The following is a 24,394-nucleotide window of genomic DNA, read 5'->3' on the forward strand; positions in this document are numbered from 1 at the left end:
TAAAAGATGCAGAAAACATCTCAACATTGCCTTGATTACGAAGGCTGATACTAAAACTACTAGGGTTGCCCCGACAAAAAAACAATTGTTTGATCAATTTTTAAACGTGTATTCTTTCATATATAGACACCCTGATCTGTTTCACCTGTCCTCCCAGGTGTCACTTATTTTCCCTGGTGTATTTATCCCTGTCTCTCTGTGCCAGTTCATCTTGTATGTTCAAGTCAACTGGTGTGTGTTTTCCCGTGCTCCACCTTTTCTATTCTCTTCTACTAGTCCTCCCGCTTTTGACCTTTTACCTGTTTTCTGGACTCCATTCGCACCTGCCTGACCATTCTGCCTGCCCTGACCTCGAGCCTGCCATTCTGTACCTCTGGATCTGTGAACTGGTTTTGACCTTTGGCCTGTCCATGACCATTCTCTTGCCTACCCCTTTAGGATTGTTAAACATCTTGGACTCTAACTATCTGCCTCCTGTGTCTGCATCTGGGTCTAGCCTTGTGCCCTTATTCCTGGTGTTTATAAAAAAAACAATATGCACTGAGCTTGTCTGATGCTTCAATCTCTTGCACTGAGATGCAGTGCCTTAGACACTATAGGGATACTCATGGAGGTTTGTTCATGTTCTTCAATCACATTTATCTCTCTACTCTGCCTGTCTGTAATGAACTTGACTAATTGTATTAACTAGCAACTAGGTCAGGCCCACAGCTCATGCTAGACAACTTGCAGCATAGTATCAACTATTCTGGGCCATCAGAGTTTCCCATGCCAGTGAGTTCCAGACAGACACAGCTGTATTTGTGCAAGGGATAAGAAGTGATTAGGTATTTTATGACGTATCCACTGGATCAGAGCATGACATTTTTCCAGAGGGTTGGTGGTTATCGAAAGGGAGATAGCTGGAATTATTTTAATTTTTTTTTAAATACAGTGCAAATACAATGTATTCAGACCCCTTGATTTCCCCCCACATTTTGTTACGTAACAGCCTTTTCTAAAAATGTATATATTTTAAATATATCAATCTACACACAATACCCCATAACGACAAAGACAAAACAGTTTTACTTTTTTTTTTGCAAATGTATAAAAAAAATGTTTACCTTATTTCCATAAGTACTCAGACCCTTTGCAATGAGACTTCGAAATTGATCTCAATTGATCATCCTTGAGATGTTTCTACAACTTGGAGTCCAACTGTGGTAAATTCAATTGATTGGACATGATTTAGAAAGGCACACACCAGTCTATATTAGGTACCACAATTGACAGTGCATATCAGATCAAAAACCAAGCCATGATTAAGGAATTGTTCGTAGAGCTCTGAGACAGGATTGTGTCAAGGCACAGATCTGGGGAAGGGTACCAAAATATGTCTGCAGGTCCCCAAGAGCCAGAGCCTGGACTTGAACCGAATTGAACATCTCTGGAGAGATCTGAAAATAGCTGTGCAGCGACAATATCTATCCAACCTGACAGAGCTTGAGAGAATCTGTAGAGAAGAATGCGAGAAACACCCCAAATACAGGTGTGCCAAGCTTGTCGTGTCATACCCCAGAACACTCGAGGCAATCAGAAATACTATCAGACATCCCCAAATATATACACGTGTGCGCAGGCCAGGTAGCCTAGGAATACTTCTATGCATAATCAGGTGTGTATCCTTACTCAACATTGACAGGAGCACTCCAAACAAAATACAATTAATAAATTGACAAAACTCATAAATGGAATTAAATAAACCAACACTTGTTTCTCGCAAATGTACCATAGGTTGTGAGCTTTGCAAACAAGTGTCCACTCCAACAATGAGAACGGTAAATGTAATAATGACTGTAATAATAATATATTGAATGCATTGAAGCTGCAATATATAACTTTTTGGGTGACGCAACCAAATGCACATAGAAATGTAAGTTATAGATATGGCATTCTCATTAAGTCCAAGTCTAAGAAGCGGTAGATCTGTTCTATGTGCGCAGCTCTATTTTTATGCTTCTTAAGTTCAGTTTTTGCTTCTTTTACTGTCAGTTTTTATACACCAGATTCAAACAGCTGAAAGTACAATATTTTGGCTATGGAAAATATATTTCACAGCTGTTTAGATTGTACAAGGATTCTCTACTATATACATGCTTGTTTTGTCACAAACCGAAATTAGGCGATTCGAATTTTAGCAGGTGCATTGAGCACCTTTAACAGAAACTACCGGAACCAAACAAACATTATTGATTAGAAATGATTAACGGGAAATGTACTACTGGTGATATATATAATGGTCAATTGATAGACACTAACAATCAAAGGGCAAACAATTCACACAATGAGTTAAAAAAAACAATGAATGCGCACACATTTACAGGAGAGAGCATTCTGGAGAGAGACGCGCTTTGTGCATCGAAGCCATTCCGCAATGGAATAGGCCACTGAGACAGGCACGAATCAGACAGGTGTCTCGTGTGCCACATTTTATTGTTTTGCAACTGCTTGACCAAACAAACACAGTCAACCAACAGCCTATCGACCAAACAATCGACCAGTCGACTAAATGGGGTCAACCCTAAATCTATGTAGGCTATACAATATATGCATGCTATATTTTCTTGTACTGTACAGTTTCCTGTAGAAAGACTTCTATGTAGGTATTTTGCAAAGCACCCCTGGCCTACATGCACTGCATTGTTTTACACTGACAACAGAAAATGACATCAGTCAAGTGAATAGGCTGGGGGAATCACTGTGGTACAACATTTGTGCATAAATGGATTATTGGCGTGCCAAAGACATCCCTCTCATTGAAAACACAGCCCCAGGGGAGAACAGTGGTATAGTGTCAAACCAACACTTAAAATGGCCTTGCCTTCCCCCTGGCCATTTCAGGTGGGTATACAGTGATATAGTGGAGAAGAGGTGATGTATAGAGGTAATACAGTGGTGAGGTTAATGTGTGGTTGTTATCTGATCTCGTCTTGTCGTGCCTCAGTGAGAGGCTTTCTATATGTCTGCTGCAGAAAGACAAGAGAGCATGAGAAAATTTGTTTTGATCAGTCATGGCAATAAAAGTGCTGAAAACATTGCTCACAATTTACAAATACGATAGAGAACAAGCTATAAGATGAAAAATACAGGAGAATTGGAGCAGGTACGGTCGACTAGTGTTAGCTAATGCTACCTAACAAAAACATTTTGAATAAGAATTACAAATCGATACGTGGGGTCAAAGTATTGATATAATATTGTCCAAAATAATATTGAGATATGTAGGTGTATCGATTTTTTCTCCACCCATCACTACCAAATATGGCTGCTAGGTTGTGCAGCTATAAGTGCAGAAGATAATATCTTGGAATTAAGGTATTTTAATACCAGTAATATGTGTATCTTTCAAAGACATTCTAAAAAGGGATATTGATGACATAAATGCAACATTACTAGTGTCCATTTCAATAATTTGAATTACATTAACTATTTTGGGATAGGGGGCAGCATTTTCACTTTTGGATGAATAGCGTGCCCAGAGTGAACTGCCTCCTACTCTGTCCCAGATGCTAATATATGCACATTATTATTAGTATTTGATAGAAAACACTCTGCAGTTTCTAAAACCGTTTGAATAATGTCTGTGAGTATAACAGAACTCATATGGCAGGCAAAAACCTGAGAAAAATCCAACCAGGAAGTGGGAAATCTGACGTTGTAGTTTTTCAAAGCTTGGCCTACTGAATACAGTGTCTATGGAGTCAAGTTGCACTTCCTACGGCTTCCACTAGATGTCAACCGTCTTTAGAAACTGGTTTGAGGATTCTACTATAAAGGAGGGGCTCATGAGACCGGTTTGAGTCAGTGGTCTTGCAGAGTGTCTCAGGCTCGTGGCGCGCGCTCCCGACAGAGTTAGCTTTCGTTCCAGTGCTTTTCTTCAGACATAGGAATTCTCCGTTTGGAACTTTATTGATGTTTTATGTTAAAAACATCCTAAAGATTGATTACATACATCGTTTGACTTGTTTCTACTACCTGTAACGGAACTTTCTGAGTTTTTGTCTGGATGAAGTGCTCGCGCCTCATGAAGATGGATTACTGGTTGAACACGCTAACAACAAGTGGCTATTTGGACATAAATGATAGACTTTATGGAACAAATCAGTCATTGATTGTCGAACTGGGATTGCTGGGAGTGCCTTCTGATGAAGATCATCAAAGGTAAGTCAATATTTATAGTGTTATTTCTAACTGCTGTTGACTCCAAAATGGCGGATATTTCTCTGGCTGGATTGGGCTCTAAGCGCCGTTCTCAGATTATGCTTTTTCCGTGAAGTAAAAAAAATATCTGACACAGCGGTTGCATTAAGGAGAAGTCTATCTTTAATTTTGTGAATAACAATTGTATCTTTTATCAATGTTTATTATGAGTATTTCTGCAAAATCACCGGATGTTTTGGAATCAAAACATTACTGCACGTAACATGCCAATGTAAACTGAGATTTTTGGATATAAATATACACATTATCGAACAAAACATACATGTATTGTGTAACATGATGTCCTATGACTGTCATCTGATGAAGATCATCAAAGGTTAGTGATTCATTTTATCTATATTTCTGCTTTTTGCAAAAGTTGGTTTGAAGAAATCAACTGTGGAAGCAATTATTAGGAAATGGAAGACATACAAGACCACTGATAATCTCCCTCGATTTGGGGCTCCACGCAAGATCTCACCCCGTGGGGTCAAAATGATCACAAGAACGGTGAGCAAAAATCCCAGAACCACACGGGGAACCTAGTGAATGACCTGCAGAGAGCTGAGACCAAAGTAACAAAGCCTACCATCAGTAACACACTACGCCGCCAGGGAATCCTGCAGTGCCAGACGTGTCCCCCTGCTTAAGCCAGTACATGTCCAGGCCCATCTGAAGTTTGCTAGAGAGCATTTGGATGATCCAGAAGAAGATTGGGAGAATGTCATATGGTCAGATGAAACCAAAATATAACTTTTTGGTAAAAACTCAACTCGTCGTGTTTGGAGGACAAAGAATGAGAGATGCATCCAAAGTACACCATACCTACTGTGAAGCATGGGGGTGGAAACATCATGTTTTGGGGCTGTTTTTCTGCAAAGGGACCAGGACGACTGATCCGTGTAAAGATTTTGAGGGAAAACCTCCTTCCATCAGCAAGGGCATTGACGATGAAACATGGCTGGGTCTTTCAGCATGACAATGATCCCAAACACACCGCCCGGGCAACGAAGGAGTGGCTTCGTAAGAAGCATTTCAATGTCCTGGAGTGGCCTAGCCAGTCTCCAGATCTCAACCCCATAGAAAATCTTTGGACGGATTTGAAAGTATGTGTTGCCCAGCAACAGACCCAAAACATCACTGCTCTAGAGGAGATCTGCATGGAGGAATGGGCCAAAATACCAGCAACAGTGTGTGAAAACCTTGTGAAGACTTACAGAAAACGTTTGACCTCTGTCATTGCCAACAAAGGGTATATAACAAAGTATTGAGATAAACTTTTGTTATTGACCAAATACTTATTTTCCACCATAATTTGCAAATAAATTCATAAAAAATCCTACAATGTGATTTTATGGATTTTTTCCCCTCATTTTGTCTGTCATAGTTGAAGTGTACCTATGATGAAAATTACAGGCCTCTCTCATCTTTTTAAGTGGGAGAATTTGCACAATTGGTGGCTGACTAAATACTTTTTTGCCCACTGTAGGTTGGGGTAAAGTGACTATGCATAGATAATAAACAATAGAAGCAGTGTAAAAAAAGGGGGGGGGGGTCAATGTTAGTAGTCCTGGTGCCCATTTGATTAATTGTTCAGCAGTCTTACAGCTTGGGGGTAGAAGCTGTAAATGAGCCTTTTGGACCTAGACTAGGCACTTCGGTACCGCTTGCGGTGCGATAGCAGAGAGAACAGCCTATGACTTGGGTGACTGGAGTCTTTGACCATTTTTGGGGCCTTCCTCTGACACCGCATGGTATATAGATCGGATGCTGAGCAATTGCAAAATCCGGTTAATACAGCTCTTTTTTAAATGGGAAAGTTACTGAAGTGATTTAACACTGTAGACTCTGACCAGAATGTCCTACAGTATGGAAAAGACAATGTAATATTGAAATTTTATGCTGTCTGCCCATGGTAGACCTCCCTTAAGTCAGTGCTTCAGTCCCCTGGAGAACCATCCCTCCTGGTCATTACATGGGTGTGAGTTTTAGGGTCAGTTTAATTGACCGTCAGATTATGTCCCTCTGCATCCCCTTACCCCACCACCCACCCCCTGCCACTCCCACCCTGCTCCCCAGGTTCCAGCCCGCTAGGCCTAGAAAAGGGAGTCTCCAAAACAAGGACTGTCTTTGTATCACCCCACTCTGCCAGGAAATCGAAACCGCTTTCACCGCGGATGCCGCAGAAAGGGGTGGACATGGGCCCAGAAAACCACCTGAGCGGTCTCAGGTATCGTCTGTAAAGCACTCTGCAGGTGAAGCCAACAAGTACAAATGGGTGAGCGCTACTGAGGCATCAGTGGAGCAACCATTTGGGGATGTGTTTGATCTGAAAAGACATCAAATCCCTTAAACAGAAGAAATTCAGGCAAGGAACTAATGCCTCTTCACCATTGGGGTTGGCTACACAAAATGCCAAATGTTTGCAAAATAAAGTAGCCAAATTCTTGCCTGACAGCTGTCAAGAAGGCGGGGACTTGCTTCCACTCAGCCACAAAAGCATTAGTGAGTTTGGAAACTGACGTTGGGCAATTAAGCCTGGCTCGCAATCGGCATTCCAATTCATCCCAAAGGTGTTCGATGGGGTTAAGGTCAGGGCTCTGTGCAGGCCAGTCAAGTTCTTCCACACCAACCTCGACAAACCATTTCTGTATAGACCTCGCTTTCTACACAGGGGCATTGTCATGCTGAAACAAGTAAGGGCCTTCCCCCAAACTGTTACCACAATGTTGGAAGAACATAAGATTTCCCTTCAAGGGAACTCAGGGACCTAGCCCGAACCAGGAAAGACAGCCCCAGACCATTATTTCTCCTCCACCAAACTTGACAGTTGGCACTATGCATTGGGGCAGTTATCGTTCTCCTGGTATCCGCCAAACCCAGATTTGTCTGTCGGACTGCCAGATGGTGAAGCATGATTCATCACTCCAGAGAACGCGAATGGTGATCTTAGGCTTGTCTGTGGCTGCTCCGCCATTGAAACCCATTTCATGAAGCTCCCGACGAACAGTTTGTGTACTGACGTTGTTTCCAGAGTCAGTTTGGAATTTTGTAATGGGTGTTGCAACCAAGGACAGATGATTTTTACGCGCTACACGCTTCAGCACCCCGTTCTGTGAGCTTGTGTGGCCTACCACTTTCCACAATAACACGTTTCCACAATAACAGCACTTACAGTTTACCGGGGCAGCTATAACAGGGCAGAAATTTGACAAACTAACTTGTTTGAAAGGTGGCGTCCTATGATGGTGAGCTCACTAAGGCCATTCTACTGCCAATGTTTGTCTATGGAGATTGTATGGCTGTGTACTCGATTTTATACGCCTGTCAGCAACGGGTATGGCTGACAGGGATGTCGACATACTTTTGTATATATAATGTACCTGTAGCCCCACAAGTGGTAGGTAATAACACACTATATTTAACAACTTCAACACAAGAACTGAGCGCTATTGTGAGATTGAGAAAGAATAGTGAGACTAATGCATATTTGTGCTGTGTCAGACTGTTATTGACAGAGGTATCTCAGAGTGGAGATATGTCTATTGTGTCTTGACAGTTAGATCTGACTGTGATTTACAGGATCAGGCTTATTCATCTTAGATTTCAATTGGTTTCAAATGGTCTACTACTCCACCCACCCAGTGTGTTATACAGTTTACGTTCAACCAGCTACCTATGAAGCTCTGCAGGAATGTGTGAAACTCAGCACATAGTTATAGCCTGTCTAAGCCAGTTGACCCCATGAACTGTTAACTGGCAAACATAAAAAACTGTAAAAATCCAGGGTTTAAGAGTTTAAAATTATTTTTTAAAAACATGACAAAGCCGAATTATATTAGGCTTAAGCTTTGCTTATATAGGTGGCATAAAAGGTCCTCAGGAAGACAAAGCAGTCTTTCAAACATCAGATACTGAGTCTCAATGAAAAAGGTGAGCCTGGAATTGCAGGTGTTTTCCAATAGAAGGCACTTTATTCATGGACAAAAGGCTTCTTGTAGCTGGGGGAGGACGCAGGTAGAGCTGGGAAATACATTTTGACAGTAAAACAATTCGGTTTTATAGCTTTTCAATGTGCCAACTCTAACTTGCTCTGAACTGGGTCACTACGTGCCTACTTCTCCTGTCTTCTCTCATCGGTTTTAGGGGCACTGGCGGAAACAGGCCAAAATGTTATTAAAGTGTAGATTAAACATAAAATCCTTTGTCAAACTCGACAGTTGCACCAAAATATAAACATTTCATGTGCATTGACTCACTCAGTACCATGAGGAACTATACAATTGGATGGAGTCACTTTCACTTTTTGTTGTTGTTGTAAAGGAGTACCTGGTTTAATAGGCTGTATAATTGGGCCATTCAACTTGGCGATTATCTTCATTAAAGCTTTGAGGGCTTCTCCTTAACGGTCGAGGGTCTTCGATCGTTTTAATTAACGAGACACAATTCCTTCTCCGAACCTACAGTGGAATCAATAGAACCAGAGCAGGCCATTGGGCGACTGCCCCAGTTAGTCTGCCTGTGCCTTTGTCGACCTTGCTCCTTGGAGATCTAATCTGTTAGAGATGATGAGAGATTGGGTCCTATCCCGGAGTTCTCTTGTCAGGTTAAGATTAAATTAAACTCCTTTAGCTGTCCCACCTGGGCCTTGGGCCAAGGTAATTGAATAGAGATGCCTGGAAGTTTCATCCAGCGAGGTTGAATATAGTAATCCCTTCTTCTCCCATGGTTTCAGATATGTCACCTGAGTGCAGAGCCGGTGGTGCAGCCTGCCTGAACATTCTATGGGGCAGTGCCAGTTTCTGTTTATTAAGACATGTCCCATGGCAGAGATTAAATCACACAATGCCCTGCGTAGGGCTCTCCCTTAACTCAGCAGTCCAAAAAGGACCTATTGCTTTAACCATTCATCTTTGGCCTGGGCAAATCCTTTCTGGTCACAGGTGCCAACATTAAGATCAGCATGTTCGTAACTCTTCATTTGGGACAGGGTTAGAAATGAAGACTTGGGTGTTCTGTTTATGGCAATGAGGCCTTTCCACACCACATGTGTGATTCACCACCTCGGAGACTAACTCGAGAGCACCTACCACTTCGAAAGGGAAATAAATCCATGGCAGAGTTGATTAAGTATTCAGAAGTCAGTACTGCAAGAACACAGAGACGTGAAAATTGTACCTTAATGAAATGCTCTTGTTTATAGACAAATCTCTCCCACCTCTCTTTCTGCCTCACCCTACCTAGTTTAAAATGTTGATTCAAGATAACTTGGAATTCATAAGGTTATCCTCAGGTAGGACACAATGGCAATCTGCCAATGTTCGTAAGCAACTCTTATCAGTCACTGTGGCAACCTGTTAGTCTTTGGGTCATACATAACCTCTGGACAGGGACATCAACCCCCATCATCCATCCTAAAATCATGAAAATAACATGGGGAAAGGGCAGGTGCCTCAGACCAGGCCTTATTAGTGCAGGTACCATCCCTTGTGGTTCTGGATCATAGGTTTTCACCTGCCCCTTCAATCAGAAGACTAGCCTCCAAGGAAGCACTGACACTCCCCTTTTTCAACCATGGGGCATTCCATGGGCATTATTTATTTTGACACCATGGGTTGGAAAACAGCCAGTCCAATGAAAATAATGGGGATATATTGTACATGATCTCATATGCATTTAATTCAACTGGGAATTTCTCAAGACTCCACAGCAAGGCAGATTTCTTGAGGTAACTCTGTTTAAGTATGGGGGGAAGCCTGAGTAGGTGACGTCCATCAATCTCTCCCTACACACAATGATAGCCTGTCCTCATCTTGTCAATGACATAAACCGGTAGGGAGGCTGCATGACATAATGACATGGCGCTCAGATGACACGTGATGGAGGTGTACTATAGCCTAAAGGTTGACTTTTTTCTATGTCTATATTAAGACCCTATACCTCAAAGCTTTGACGTCATTGCATTCACAACATATGGAGTCTTCCTGTATAATAAGCATATGACATTCATGTAATGCTATGTTCTCACATAGCTCCTGTTGGAGTTTTTCACTAAGGTTAAATCCTAGCTGCAGGGGAGTTTATCTAAACGCCTTCTGAACAAAACAGTTTCCATCTTGTCATCCAATTATATAATATGCAGCTTTTTTATTTGTGCTTATAACAGTAGGTTTGTTGCAGTGGTTTATTTTGGAGGGTGATATAATGGGGTGGGGGGGGGGGTGAAAAACTGAGAAAACAATGAGAACTGAGAAGACTCATTTTTCCCTCTCCACCTTTCTTCTTGCCATCTACCTGGTCGTCTTACCCCACCACCATCCATCCCTCTCTCACTCTGTCTATCCATCTGTCTCCTTCCCTCTCTCCTCTCTTTTCATGGGGGGGAAAGTGGCTGCTGAATCAAAGCAGGCCAGTGAACAAGGCCCCCTCTTTTCAGCAGAGTGATAAAAAGTTAATTGGTAGTGTGTGACCAGTCTCAGATTCCTGTGTAATTGCCTCGAGTTGGGTCGGCCTTGATGAAGTCAGTTATACGACACAGAGGGAGAAAAACACCAAAAAGCTACTTAAAACCTTGGCCAGTATCCAAATGATTTAATGAAGAACCTTCTGCAACAAACTGGCAACTAACAAAAGGAACACATGTGCTTGGAGCCACATTTAGTTACTGTTGATAACAGGCACATTTTGTTGATTCTATTGTACATTACATCCATCCAACTTTAAAAAATAATATATATATATATATATTTCGGTATCTTTCTTTGAAACCAGGAATTTAACTTATTTACTGTTTTTCTGAAAAGACAAAAAAAAAGATCAATGTCTACTTTCAAGATTAAGATCAGGACTCAGAATGTGGCAAAAGATGTTGTCATATGGTAAATACCGTTATTACCCATGCTTAATATCAGGTGGGTCCTTATCAGATATGTTCTGACTGAGTCGTAATCCAATAATAAAAAACACAACTTGTGCTATCTATCCACAGCATTAGCAGTAGTATGTCTTCACAAGTGCTTCTCCTTGACTATAAACACACTGACCCAAAAGTCTGTGAGCTAGATCTTACTGCCAAGGACCGGAGCCCAATAAATTAAATGATAGTCAAACTTTAAACATTGTGCAGCAGCACTGTTTGAGCAATACCAGAGCTCAGGGTTGCAACACTTATCTCTGTGTTGCAGCAGTAGGCTATAGCTACATGATATCAGCGATTATTTATTTTTTAACCAACTATTGCAATTTGACTTGCGATATAGATCAAAACACTTGGGTGAACTGTTGGAAACATAGAAATAGAATGATTTATATTAAGAAACAAAGTGGAAAAAAACAGCATTGTTCTTGTTTGGTACAATCAGTAGACTGCATTTGACCTAGCAGAACAGCCTGAAAACTGACAAGACGGAGTTAACTACAGATGTTACACAAGGCTGAGTTGCATTTCAAAATGTTGCATGTGATATGGATCTCTTGCTATATGGATAATGCATAGGTCAATATTGCGATTTTGATGTGAATTAGATTAATTGTGCAGCCCTACTACCCAGGTAACCCAAGTTCATCCTTTTATTTAGAAACTCTATTCTATCTTACTGGAGAGGGCCCTTGATGAAACCAGTCAAACAGACACATATGGATGGATTCTTCTCTGCTTTTTCCACTCTAAGGCCATCATCAGCCGAGGCCCTCCTCAAGAACAGGGCACCACTTCAAACAGCTCATCACCCAATTCCCCTGTGATCTCCCACTGTCCTGACAGCAGACTGACAGACAAACACACAGACAGACATGATAAGAAGGGGGAGGAGGGCTCGGTTTCACTCTTGACTACCCTGGAAAATGACTGATGGCAGGAGACAGAGGGAAGAGGGACACAACTGATAGAGGGGCTGACAAGTTTGAGATGGGTAGAGAAAGAGAAAAAAAAATAAGAAAATGGAAGACGGCCAGAGTGGAAGAAATGGGGCTGCTGGGTGCATTGATAAAGGAAGAGAGAAAGATAACAGGATGACAAGGACAGAGAGAAAGAGAGAAGCCTAACATAATCCTGCATAGGTTGCAGTATCAAGTTGGCGCATTGCTAGAATGAGAGATGTAGCTTAAATTAGGCCTAGTCTGGAAGAATTGGGCTCTAAAGGCCGGGGGAGGGGGGGCATAATACAAATGCCAGCACCATGCCCCCCTACTTTCCCCACACACCGAGCACCAGACTTGTACAAGTATGGAGCCTTGACTTGAAGAGAGGGGGTAGGCAGTCTGTTTTTAACTTGTTTTGGTTGTGGTGGACTAGTGGCAGCAGTTGGTGTGTACGGGACCATGCTGAGAACCACCTGTCCGGACAAAGTCAACCAAAAGTAAGTACCCTCTGGTGAGTGATGCTTTATGGGTAGCTTAGATTTCATTCAAAATTATGTCCTTGTTATCATATTTCAAATATTTTTGTGTTTAATGACAATGACGTAACATACATTTTTACCTTTATTTAACCAGGTAGGCAAGTTGAGAACAAGTTCTCATTTACAATTGCGACCTGGCCAAGATAATGCAAAGCAGTTCGACACATACAACAACACAGAGTTACACATGGAGTAAAACAAACATACAGTAGAAAAATGAGTCTATATACAATGTGAGCAAATGAGGTGAGATAAGGGAGGTAAAGGCAAAAAAAAGGCCATGGTGGTAAAACACTGGAATGGTAGATTTGCAGTGGAAGATTGTGCAAAGTATAAATAAAAATAATGGGATGCAAAGGAGCAAAATAAATAAATACAGTAGGGGAAGAGGTAGTTGTTTGGGCTAAGTTATAGATGTAAATAATTAGATATAAATATATGTCAGAGCTATATGTCAGATATATGTTTACATGATGAGTGAGAGCAATACTCAAGAAATGCCAAAGAAATATGCATAAATAGAAACTGGGAACTGGGAAACTGTCAATGGCAATACATTTCTGTTGGTTGTGCATTTCTTTTTCATGGAAGCTGTGTGGCCCTGGCTAGGCCCTGAGTGACAGATTGAGACAGGGGTCAGCAGTGGATCCCTGGGCCGGCAGGACACACACAAACAGGCTAGCCTTATGTGGCACTGCAACTGTCATAGCTGAACATTAATGGAGAGAGAGGGAGGGCTAGAAGTGGCTGGGTGTGTGGTTTCCTGACCACTACAAAAATAAACAAAAAAATATTCAATTGTAGGCTCAGCTACTGTACTCAAAACATGATGGGGCTAAATGCATATCGTTTTACATAATTCTGGATCATACTTAATGATGAAATCTCTAAGTTGAATGATCAAATGATCTGTGTTGTGGTTTGGACCACAGTTACGGGCAGTGCATAAACATTTCTGTTCCTCAGTTACCAGTACCCCATAGTTAAGAGTACACAGTACAGACACTTAGATGTCCATTGTTTCTCCTATGGCTCAACCATTGGAAACTATTGGGCATGAGTGTTCCGCACACATTTTCAATGGACCAATACAATGGCCTTTGTTCGATGGTTAAACATGTCACCAACAGCTGTCTGCTGAATGGACAACAGTTCACGACAATGGACTACTACGTTGCCATCAATAACAAGATTTGCGCCGATAGAAGCAGAAAAAAATTAGCCCCACCATTTACCACTACTATGAATATTTCCATATTTGATGAATGATTATTATTACGTTTTCGATAATACTTACAATAACGGCTAGATATAACCTATGAATTAGGCAATGCAAAAATCTGTAGCCTACACTATCAATCACTTATTGCGCCTTCCTCCATTGCAAAACCGTGTAACCGTGCAATTGACTTACCTTTGGCAATGTTTGGTCAGTTTCTTTCTGGATTTAGTTGAAAATTGTGAGGTAGTTATATTTTTCGTCGCCTAAAACTTCGGTGTATGACCCATGTTGCCTCGTCTCGGTGTGGTTGACAGGGCAGCAGACGCAGCGGGACCCGGGAAGAGGCGGGGAAGCCAACCGGAGGGCGGGGTTGAAGGGCAGGTGAAGTTTCCCTTTCGAGGAGAAGTGGATATGGGAATCTTGCGTGGGCACCCCCGCACAAATTGTTCATCATAGCTGTTTAAAAAATTACACCATTTCCCAGAAGAAAAACAACAACATATTGATATAGAGTATTTTCATATTTTTATTGTGTTTGAAAGTGTTCAGTCTATGGATCCAAGATTATCATGTAGACCTATTTAAATAAGTAAAGGGAAAGAAATAGGCTATTATGTTGGCTAACACCAGACTTGTTCAGTTTCATCTGTCTTTATTTTAATGAATCTTGACATCTGAAATTGCTATCTTACACCATGCAGTCATCATCAACAGCACTATTTTGTCTGAACAGAACAGTGTGGTAGCCTATTAGGTACAGGACAGAGATACATCTTGTGGTGAACATATGGCGTATGATGAGACAAATGGCTAAATATGATTTATGTCAAGAGTTTCTCTTTAACTTCTGAAAACCGTTGTCTGAACAACATTGTCCCTTGTACCATAAACCTCATTGATAGTTGACTCACAAGCGCTTTCTTTGCAAATGTTTCAGACTAAGAGTTACTAACAGTGACCAAAGACACTTCAGAAGCAAGAGCGACAGACAGAGAGAGAGAAAGAGAGAGAAGCGATAAGATAAATTACATTTAAAACAGGAAATGACATTCAGCTCAGGAATTTGACAGACGCCAACAGTCATCCTTCAGTCATCATGATAATACCTTAAGGAAGGGTCATTCATATGTGTAAGTAAATTAATGCATGACTTTCAACAGGAAACCTGTATGAGAGGTGAACAATTGCAAGACCCTGTTCCAAGACACCTTAATAGAACACATTTCACAACAGCATAACTCATTATTCACTGTGTATTTAGACATTATAAAAAAAAAAACATTGAATATTTATCTTTAACTCTGCATTGTTGGAAAATGACCCGTAAGTAAGCATTTCACTGTTAGTCTACACTTGTTGTTTACGAACCATGTGAAATGTGACTTAATTTTTTTCCTCATCTCATACGAAGTTCAGAAATAACACTTATTTAGACTTTGTGAACTAGAATGAAAGAGGCAGTCGAAAAGCACTTGATTTGATATATGACAGAGAGCAGATATATACAAAAACATTAGTCTGAATATCCTTTAGCACCATGAATACAGGTGGACCACAAGTAGACAAGTGACATGGAGGAAATACTCAAGATCCCAGACCAAAGACAACCTTATATAATTTGTAAACCATTCTGATTGTGTTACTTCTTTAGAGTGGAGAAAGTAAATCCAGAAATACCAAACATGAAATCCCTGATAAACCCTAGAAGTCAAACACTTCAGTTCCGACGAGCCCATACACTGCCAGATCTACTAATGGGCTGATCAGCATCACTGCAGTGGGGAAACAACCAATCACACGTCTCATCATCTCTTCAACTTCAGATTACCACAGTTATTCAACTCTCTTTTTCTCCACCTTCATTTATAAAGATAATTGACGATACACCTTCTTTTAAAATAACAACCTGGCATGTGAGACATTCTGTCTAAAGCAGCAAAAAACTAAACCCAGAAAAGGAAGGAAATACAGTATAATAACCATGTTAGGCATTACAAAATACCTATATATCTTTTAGGTTTAATTCCTCACATTTCTTGGAAATGTTCATAAGCTGTACGATCCGTCAGTTTTGGCTTCATAGCACCTCATTAATGTATTTCGATTTGGTCTCTGCATGTAACACAAATGAAGAGACTCAATGCCCCGGAAACCAAGAATATAGAAAATATTTGCAGGAAATTCAAAGTTCTGTCTCAACAATCTGCTCCAATGCCGTCTTAAAATGTTGTTACTGTGGCTTGACAATTATTAAAACCATATGGGATACATACCCTGATTTAGAAATGTTTACAATAAGACAGTTGATCTGTATCTTAACAATATGCATCTCAAGCAGAGTAGATTAGTAAAGTATGACCATGGCATCTTCACGTGACTTCAGTAGTGTGTGATATTGTCAAAGCACATGTTCAAATAACTAACATCAATGTTGCATAAATAAAATGTGTCAAATAAATAGCAGATATCTTCATCAAAGTTGCGCAAATAATAATAATTAAATCAACAAAATTCAGTACAAAACAGAGTGCTACTTTCAAAACCACTACTTTTAAAGGTGATCTTAAACATTCATCAAAAAACACTGTGGGTTCTAAAACACACTACAATACTAACTATGTCTCCATACGTTCATCCTTAACAACGTGTCCCTTCTATTGTTTCTGAGGGTATTGGTGTTAGACGGAAACCCCTAAACAACCATATTCAATGTTACCCTCTAAACCACCCTTTTCTCATAATTTATCTTAAAGGAAAACCAGCCTGTTTCACAAGATACAACACTGAACAAGCACCAGAGAGACATCACCCTCAACAACATATAGGAGCTCATTACACATTTCAGTCTGATAGAGAGAGAGAGAGAGAGAGAGAGAGAGAGAGAGAGAGAGAGAGAGAGAGAGAGAGAGAGAGAGAGAGAGAGAGAGAGAGAGAGAGAGAGAGAGAGAGAGAGAGAGAGAGAGAGAGAGAGAGAGAGAGAGAGAGAGAGAGAGAGAGAGAGAGAGAGAGAGAGAGAGAGAGAGAGAGAGCAAGAGGAATATCGATAGAGCACCAGAAACAGAGGCAGAGTGAGAGAGATTCAAGAAGGCGAAAGATGAAAAGCACTTGTTCAGCAATACGGAGCCTCTCTTTCCTCTTGACCATGAGGATAGGAGACCTATTAATAAAGATATCTGGCTTACAGAGTGTGTTTTTTTCAGGAATGAGGAGTCTGGAGTCCCAGTAAAGGCAGAGTGGTGAGAGAAGGAGAGGATGATTGGTCCCAGTGGTTAGAGAGAGAGATAGCAAGGTCCATGGGGAAAGAGAATATCCCAGACAGTCCTGGAGTGGGGTCCGGTCCCAAATGGAGAGGAGATATGGTCTGTACATCCAGCTGGAAAATCCAGCTTCCACCTGCAGCTGTGAAAAAAAAGAGAGAAAGACTCAGGGAGAGACTCAGAAAGAGATTGTTTATGGTTTGATTGCCTAGTACGCATTGTAAGTGTGAGGTAATAGTGTTAGATTGATGTATTCAGCTAACATGAGGTCATGAAAGGGACAAAAAACACAAAGCTCTGATTTTATATACATATGTGCTGCCCCCTTGAGGACCAATATTGAACTTTACATTTGAAATGTAGAGGCTAAAGGGCCTCGGAAACACTTTCCTAGGGACCCAAATGCTCTTTAAGATTCAGACCTTGTCTACTAGTTTCTAGAATAGAGTGAATGCTTTGGTCCTGACCTAGACATTGGCCCCAACACAGATGTCATTGAGGCCTTTGGCTTTCTCTGTAAACCTCAAGTGATTCCCAGAGTTCTCTCAGGGCTGATTAAAGCCTGAATTAAAGCTTTCGAGACTTCATTAATTAATGGCTGGTTTCCTGGCTGTCATTAATCTTCTCAAAGGACAACAGCACCAGAGTGGGCCAATACCAGACCCCATCACCAATTAGCCCAATGTGATTAAGTCATGCTAAACGCGTGACAAAAAGAGAAACGGCCACACAGCTGGGCTCAGGGTTACCATTGGCAATTCCTCTAAGATGTGATTTGGCTGAATCAAGCATTCAACAGCTGTATTGTTTCAATTCAGAGGTGAATAAATTGTAAAGGAATGGCTGTAAGGTTAAAAATAGAGCAGTGTGGGAAGTAGGAAAGGTCATTGGAGTCCATCAGAGAGAAGGGAACTACTCAGCGTTCTGGAGCAGTCGCAAGGCATATCCACTTGTCGGACCTCAAACTAAGCACTGAAATCGTACATATATTCCCACAAAACACTTGATTTTCCCCATACAGAGTGATGAAAATAAGACGACTCATGAATTGATCAATGACTAATGACAATGTGTCCTGTACTAACCTGTGCTTTATTTGCTGCGCTGCTGCTGCTGCTGCTGCTGGCGGTGGGGTGATGGAGAGGCCGGGTGGCGGTGGTGGTGAGGGCTGGACACCCCTCCACCCCCGCGGATAGAGCCTCCACGGATGGAATGACCCGCTGAGGGAGAGGATGTGGACTGCTGCTGATGTCCAGCACGGATGGGCTTAGCTACAGAGAGAGAAGGGGCGAGACAGGGAATATACACTGATGTGAAACTTTTCATACAATTTCCTGTACAACAAACACACACAGATATATTAATACAGAGATATGTCAGCTAAATTGGAGTTACCTGGAAATCATTTATCACTGGATACAGTATGAAACATGATGCTCCCTGAGACACATGTAGGGGGCAACTTCTCCCAACATTCTCTACTGTGTACCACTGTCTCTCACCTATTTGTGCAGAGTGCCCCCTCCTGGAGGCATTCTTGGAGAGCATGGCCTCTTTGATGCGGTCCACCTCCTGCAGGTAGCGTTTGCGGTCCCTCATGGCACTCTCTTTGGCCTCCCTCAGGGCTGCTTCCAAGGCCTTGACTCTCTCAGCCGTAGCCCGCAGACGTTTCTCCAGCTTGGGAAGCTCACAGCGCAGGTCGGCGTTATCACGCACCAACTGGAGAGGAGAGACGGGGAAGAGGAGGATATGTAGTTGTGCGTGTGTGTGTGTGTGTGTGTGTGATTCCTACCTGTTTGTGGACCTTGGTGAGCTGCTCCAGGTTGTTCTCCAGGAAGGTGATCCTCTGTCTCTGAGCCAGACTGCCCCCAGCCTCATCATTATCCATCTCTGCACTCTGATTGGACAGAAACAGGGAAGTGACATCACACATAGGGCTGTGGAGGTCACAAAATTGTGTCAGACGGTAAGTGGCAAATGACTGCCGGTCTCAAGGTAATTAACTGTTAATTAACATAAACATGTTTAGCATCTCCGGGCTTCTTTGCATGGAAGCTGCTGATGCATGGCTTTAAAACATCTACATGTTACTAAGTTTAATATATCTATTTAACATAGCCTACACCATCACAATAAAATCCACTATTTATTTAGTTGCAATAGGCCTATATACAGTGGGGCAAAAACGTATTTAGTCAGCCACCAATTGTGCATGTTCTCCCACTTAAAAAGATGAGAGGCCTGTAATTTTCATCATAGGTACACTTCAACTATGACAGACAAAATGAGAAAAAAAATCCAGGAAATCACATTGTAGGATGTTTAATGAATTTATTTGCAAATTATGATGGAAAATACGTATTTGGTCAATAACAAAAGTTTATCTCAATACTTTGTTATATACCCTTTGTTGGCAATGACAGAGGTGTGAAAACCTTGTGAAGACTTACAGACTTACAGTGTAGGCTAACTGTAGGACAGTGAGAAGAGCAGTAATGCTATGGCTAGCCTCAATTAGCATAGTTAGCTAGCGTCTCTCAGTTTGATGCAGTCAAGACAGGTACTATACGATATACTATATAATCTAACGGGATAATAAATAACTAGCAAGAAGTTAGTTTAGCACGAGGTAACAGTAGTTGCGGTCTCTCTCTCCATGTCTCTGCTCAGGTACTCCGAGCCTCCAGTGTCTTACTCAAACTCACACATTAACACACAGCATGTCCTCCGCTCCCTAACCTACAGCTGCTAGCTCTGTGTCTCTCTCTCTCTCCCTTTCTCCATCACTCCGGTTTAATAAAGTAACAAAACAATTATCTTTTCTGCTGCTTCCCTCACTCGGATCAGACCAGTTGTTCTTTAGGTCATTTCGGGAACGTGTTTTAAAAATGTATTCACGCATTTTGGGTCCGGAGCATTCCTATGTCCATTTCGGACCTGGAGCTCTACCCCATCACCATTTGTCCTCATTATTCCGATTACTCAAATTAAATCAGGATGTGTTCAGCGAATGATTAGAGGGACAATATAGTGCCGAGTACCAGGCCATTAGCAAGTTCGGTAGGCTACCCATCAGCTCCATTCATTTGCACAGTTTTGGATGGGATTACCGTGACCAAGAGGGAATTTGACTGGGCCATGACTCGGGACTGGTGGTGTGGTGGTACACACCACAACTGCTGACATTTACAGTATATGGTACATAGTGTGGGAAACTGGTTCCTAAAGTTGACTTGTTTTGTTGTTGCCTTCGCCTTCTGGGCTTAGTAACCAATAACACCTCACCAAACAATAGCAACAGCCTTGTTAGTTGTTAGCAGAAAAGGTGGATGTAAAGGCATACAGTAAGCCCACAAATGCGTGCATATGTGAAGGTTTACAGAGTGGAAACATTCCAGCTGAGCCTTAAGGAGATATATCTCCCCCAATAACCTATCCTTCCTGTACTTACCATGCTGACGCGGGAGGTGAGCTCTTGGATGAAAAGCCTGCGCAGGTTGTGCAGGGTCTGAAGCTCCTTGGCCTGGTGGAATTGATACATCTCATGGTCAATGAGTTCAACATCAATCAACACCTGAGACGGACGCTACAATAACTCCATCCACTCACCACAGTTTCTTCCAGCCCCTTCAGGTCCTCCTTGGCCTGCTCTCTCTTGTCATTCAGGAAGCTACAGCAGAGAGAAAGAGAGGACATGGTGTTCAGGGCTTGGCTATTCATTTCATGCTACAAACATGTTATGACCATGCTATAACCATGCTACACACACGTCTGAGGAGAACAGAACAGAGCTGTGGTAGATAGTGTAATAGACAGACTTACACAAGCTTCTGCAGTTGCTCGTCCTTCTCCAGCTCCTCGGCCTTCAGTTTATCATTGTCTGACTGCAGCTTGCTCTGTTCCAACTGCAGCCCCTGGTTCAGACTAGGGGGAGAGCACAGTGGTCACTATTCAGTATAGTATAAATCAATGCTGCACTGTACATACTGTCGTTATCGCATGGGACTATGTTTACTACCTGAAATGGGACTTTAAAAAAAGACCTGTAACTGAAATAAATGAAAAGGATGTTACTCCTTGAGCTCGTCCAGGACCCTCTGCTTGTGGTCGATCTCATCCCGCAGGCGAGACAGCTGCTTCTGATGCACCTCTCTGTGGTTCTCCATCTGCTCCTCTAGGGTTTTCTACAGAGTGCAGAAAGGAACACAGGGTCAAGGGTCAGAGTTTGTTGATTTTATTTACCTTTCACAGGAACCTGAATGAGAGCGGGGGGGGGGGGGGGTGCAACAAAAGTGGGAGAGATGAGAGAGGGAGGGATGAGAGAAATAGAGAGATCTTAACCTTCATCTCCACTGCATCCTGCAGTTTGGTCAGGTGCTCCTTCTGCTTATCCAGCACATGCACCTCTTTCATTTTCTCTGTGTAGATGAAAAATGAAAAAACAAGAGACATTGTTTTTTTCCCCTTTGTGTGATGGACTGATTGGTGACAGGCATGTTTGTGTTGGTGTCTGAGTGTCTCACCCTGTGCATGTAGTGCGTGAAGCTCTTCCATCAGGGAGTCCTGGCTCTCCTCCAGCTGCCTCTTCTTCAGCTCCATGTTCTGCATGTAGTCTGTCAGAGACTTGATCTTAGCCTGGTGCTGCATGGAGTACACACACCATCAGGCAGGGACGGGGTTAATAAAAGTGCAAAATAATATTTTCTTTAACCAGGTTTCCATCCAATTTTCTAATGCAGGTGAAGTGTACGTCGGATAAAAAAAAATGTCATGACAGGTCTGATGGAAACATTTTTCAGTAAACTTTCCAAATTTGTTCAAAACATTTACACACTAGACAGGCTGTCTGACATATATTTGTGTCTGTAAAATTAATTATTGTCGGTGAAAATGTTGGTGAAAACGTTTTCATGCGCAAATATTGATATACTGTAATAATCATCATATGGAAGTAAACATCGAGTCACGCCATGACATGTTGTGTGGTCCTCCCACTAAGACTCAACAGGAAACCATGCAGTTTATAAGGCTACAGATTAAATTAATTATGATTAACTACACAGGGTGGTGAATGTGCAAGATGATGAGATTTGATGCTCCTTTCCAATAAATATCGAGGGTCATGTTCTGGTGACATGATGATCAATGCTTGGCTGCTGTTTGACAAATAAAAATAATCTTGCTCTTTTGTCCTCATCAAGTAGGCTCTATGTGCAATCTAGCCAACAGCGCTCAGATAGCACACGTGCCAATACCAGAGTGGGCACATTCGCTATATAACACAACATTTTTTGTGAGAAAACCATCAGTAGAGTTGAAAATGCGAAGGAAACCCATTTAACTTGTATTTTTTATTTGACACATGGGAATTTAACCGCAAAAGGTATTTTATGTGCACTACGTCATCACGCACAGCCTTTTATCTGCAACAAGTCATTTTGATGGAAACACATCTCTGGTGAAGAAATGTGCATATTGTTTTTATGCAGATTTTTTAAATATTTGCATGAAAATCTGTCGCCAATTGGATTGAAACCTAGCTACTACCTCACTTTCCAAACAAGCTGCATGAACAGAATAGTTAACTGAAGAAAGGAAAATATTCAACAAGTCTTGAAGGGCAATGAGAGTGGACAGTGTTTTTTTATATACAGTATATAGAAAATGATGTTAAATCCACTTCCTGGTTACCTGGGAGATGAGTAACTGACAGGAGGCCAGCTCCTTCTCATTGGCCTGCATCTTGCGGGAGGTGTCGACAAGGGAGCTCTCCAGCTGTTTGCTGCGGTTCACCAGAGACTTGACCTCCGACTTCATCTTGCTAATGTAAAGACGGGCCATGGTGAACTCCTCCTCGATGACCTCATTCACCTCCATCATCTGAGGAGCAGAGAGAGATCAGGAGTGAGTGAGATAGTGTATGAAATATGTGCTTGTATGGAAAACTGTTTGTAACAGGTAGTGTGTCTCAATGACAGAGTGTGTACATGTATATGTGTGTATGAGTGTAAGTGTGTAATATGTTTGTATAATGTGTGTCCTTACAGCCTTGAGATCACTGGTGCCGATGATGCCTCCTATCTCACTGAGGTCTCGGAGCAGGAGACTGAGGATCTCTGCTGCTCTCTTCTTATGGTGACTGCTGAGCTCCTGTAGACTGGACAGCTCCCTCTGCACCCCCTCCAGAGTGGTCTGAAACGCACACACATTCTACCATCACAGTCCAGTCATAATCTATATTCTACAATATGTTTTGAACGGGGCAGAGGAATGCTAGAGAAATTGTCTGAGTTTCATTCCAGGAATGTTCCCTTCCCTCTGCCCTTGTTCACTCTCCTTCACGGATCTGAGACAACTGGGTAGGTGAAAGCAATAGTTCCTGAGATGTACATATCCAGTCCTTTGAGATCTGTAGCAACGCTGATGCCCCGCCCACCTGAGGATCTGTCTTTTCCTATTTCCCGTGTTTGAGGGTGAAAAATCACTTCCATCTCGCTGGATTGATTGCTTTCATTTCACTCCTGCCACTCTTTCATACTTTTTCTTGTGCCTGTCGTTTCTCCCCACATTCTAAGAAAATGCTGACAATAAATGTCATACCTGATCTTCATTCATTTTCTGTCCATGCTAGTAAAATGTTGTATGTGCAATAATTCAGTCAATATCTGATGGATTTGTTTTTTAAATGCCATGCCACGGATACAAAGTTTCCCCCCACGTCCGCAGCCGCCGGCCCGCCCCTCTGGAAACCTCTTTCTCAAAGCTAAGGATCCGGATCACATTCTGCCCATGTGTTATTTTAATCACACATTCGTTTTTTCTAACATAGCTGCTGTTCACACTCCCCCTCGCTTCATGTTTCGCTCATTACACACCCTCTTCTGTATCATGGTGATGTAACCTATGTCTCTGCCTCATACTTCTGAACAGCTGAAATAAAAACCCTGCTGGGATTTGAATGAACATTCCAAAACATATATATTATGAAGGCTACAATCTTCTCCGTCGTAACGGAGATTGCAGTTGCACAAGCAGGACGCAGTCCCTACTAGTTGGAGCAACTAGTAGTGTGATGATGTAGGGTGATCTTTACAGTTGCTGCCGTATCGTAGTTCCTGAAAAAGATAACTACCTGACTGCCAGTCTGCTTCTTGCGCAGCTTAGCCAATGTTTGCAATGATGATGAAAAAATAACATTCAATCGTTAATTAGACTGCATGTCTGTGTTTTGAGATGACACTTATGCTTACTGAACCATGGACGTTACAACTGTT

General features: G+C 41.9%; 2 protein-coding genes across 2 annotated transcripts in view; both read right to left on the reverse strand.

Annotated features, from left to right (window-relative positions):
- The window catches only part of LOC135519392 (ly6/PLAUR domain-containing protein 6B-like), a 52,928-nt gene extending 38,734 nt beyond the window's left edge, over positions 1-14,194 (reverse strand). Inside the window, exon 1 of the mRNA XM_064944584.1 lies at positions 14,056-14,194. The gene's annotated coding sequence lies outside the window, so the exon portion shown is untranslated. The remainder of the gene's footprint in view (positions 1-14,055) is intronic.
- Positions 14,195-16,830: 2,636 nt separating this feature from the next.
- Positions 16,831-24,394, reverse strand: part of kif5c (kinesin family member 5C) — a 33,492-nt gene continuing 25,928 nt past the window's right edge. Inside the window, exons 15-26 of the mRNA XM_064944585.1 lie at positions 23,166-23,312; positions 22,812-23,000; positions 21,644-21,761; positions 21,462-21,538; positions 21,195-21,304; positions 20,943-21,044; positions 20,730-20,790; positions 20,572-20,643; positions 18,913-19,017; positions 18,623-18,839; positions 18,206-18,391; positions 16,831-17,262 (exon numbers count right to left, since the gene is read on the reverse strand). Coding sequence (XP_064800657.1) covers positions 18,213-18,391; positions 18,623-18,839; positions 18,913-19,017; positions 20,572-20,643; positions 20,730-20,790; positions 20,943-21,044; positions 21,195-21,304; positions 21,462-21,538; positions 21,644-21,761; positions 22,812-23,000; positions 23,166-23,312 — 1,377 coding nt within the window. The 3' untranslated portion in view covers positions 16,831-17,262; positions 18,206-18,212. The remainder of the gene's footprint in view (positions 17,263-18,205; positions 18,392-18,622; positions 18,840-18,912; positions 19,018-20,571; positions 20,644-20,729; positions 20,791-20,942; positions 21,045-21,194; positions 21,305-21,461; positions 21,539-21,643; positions 21,762-22,811; positions 23,001-23,165; positions 23,313-24,394) is intronic.

Source organism: Oncorhynchus masou, chromosome 29, assembly GCF_036934945.1.
Source record: "Oncorhynchus masou masou isolate Uvic2021 chromosome 29, UVic_Omas_1.1, whole genome shotgun sequence".
Taxonomy (NCBI): Eukaryota; Metazoa; Chordata; class Actinopteri; order Salmoniformes; family Salmonidae; genus Oncorhynchus; species Oncorhynchus masou.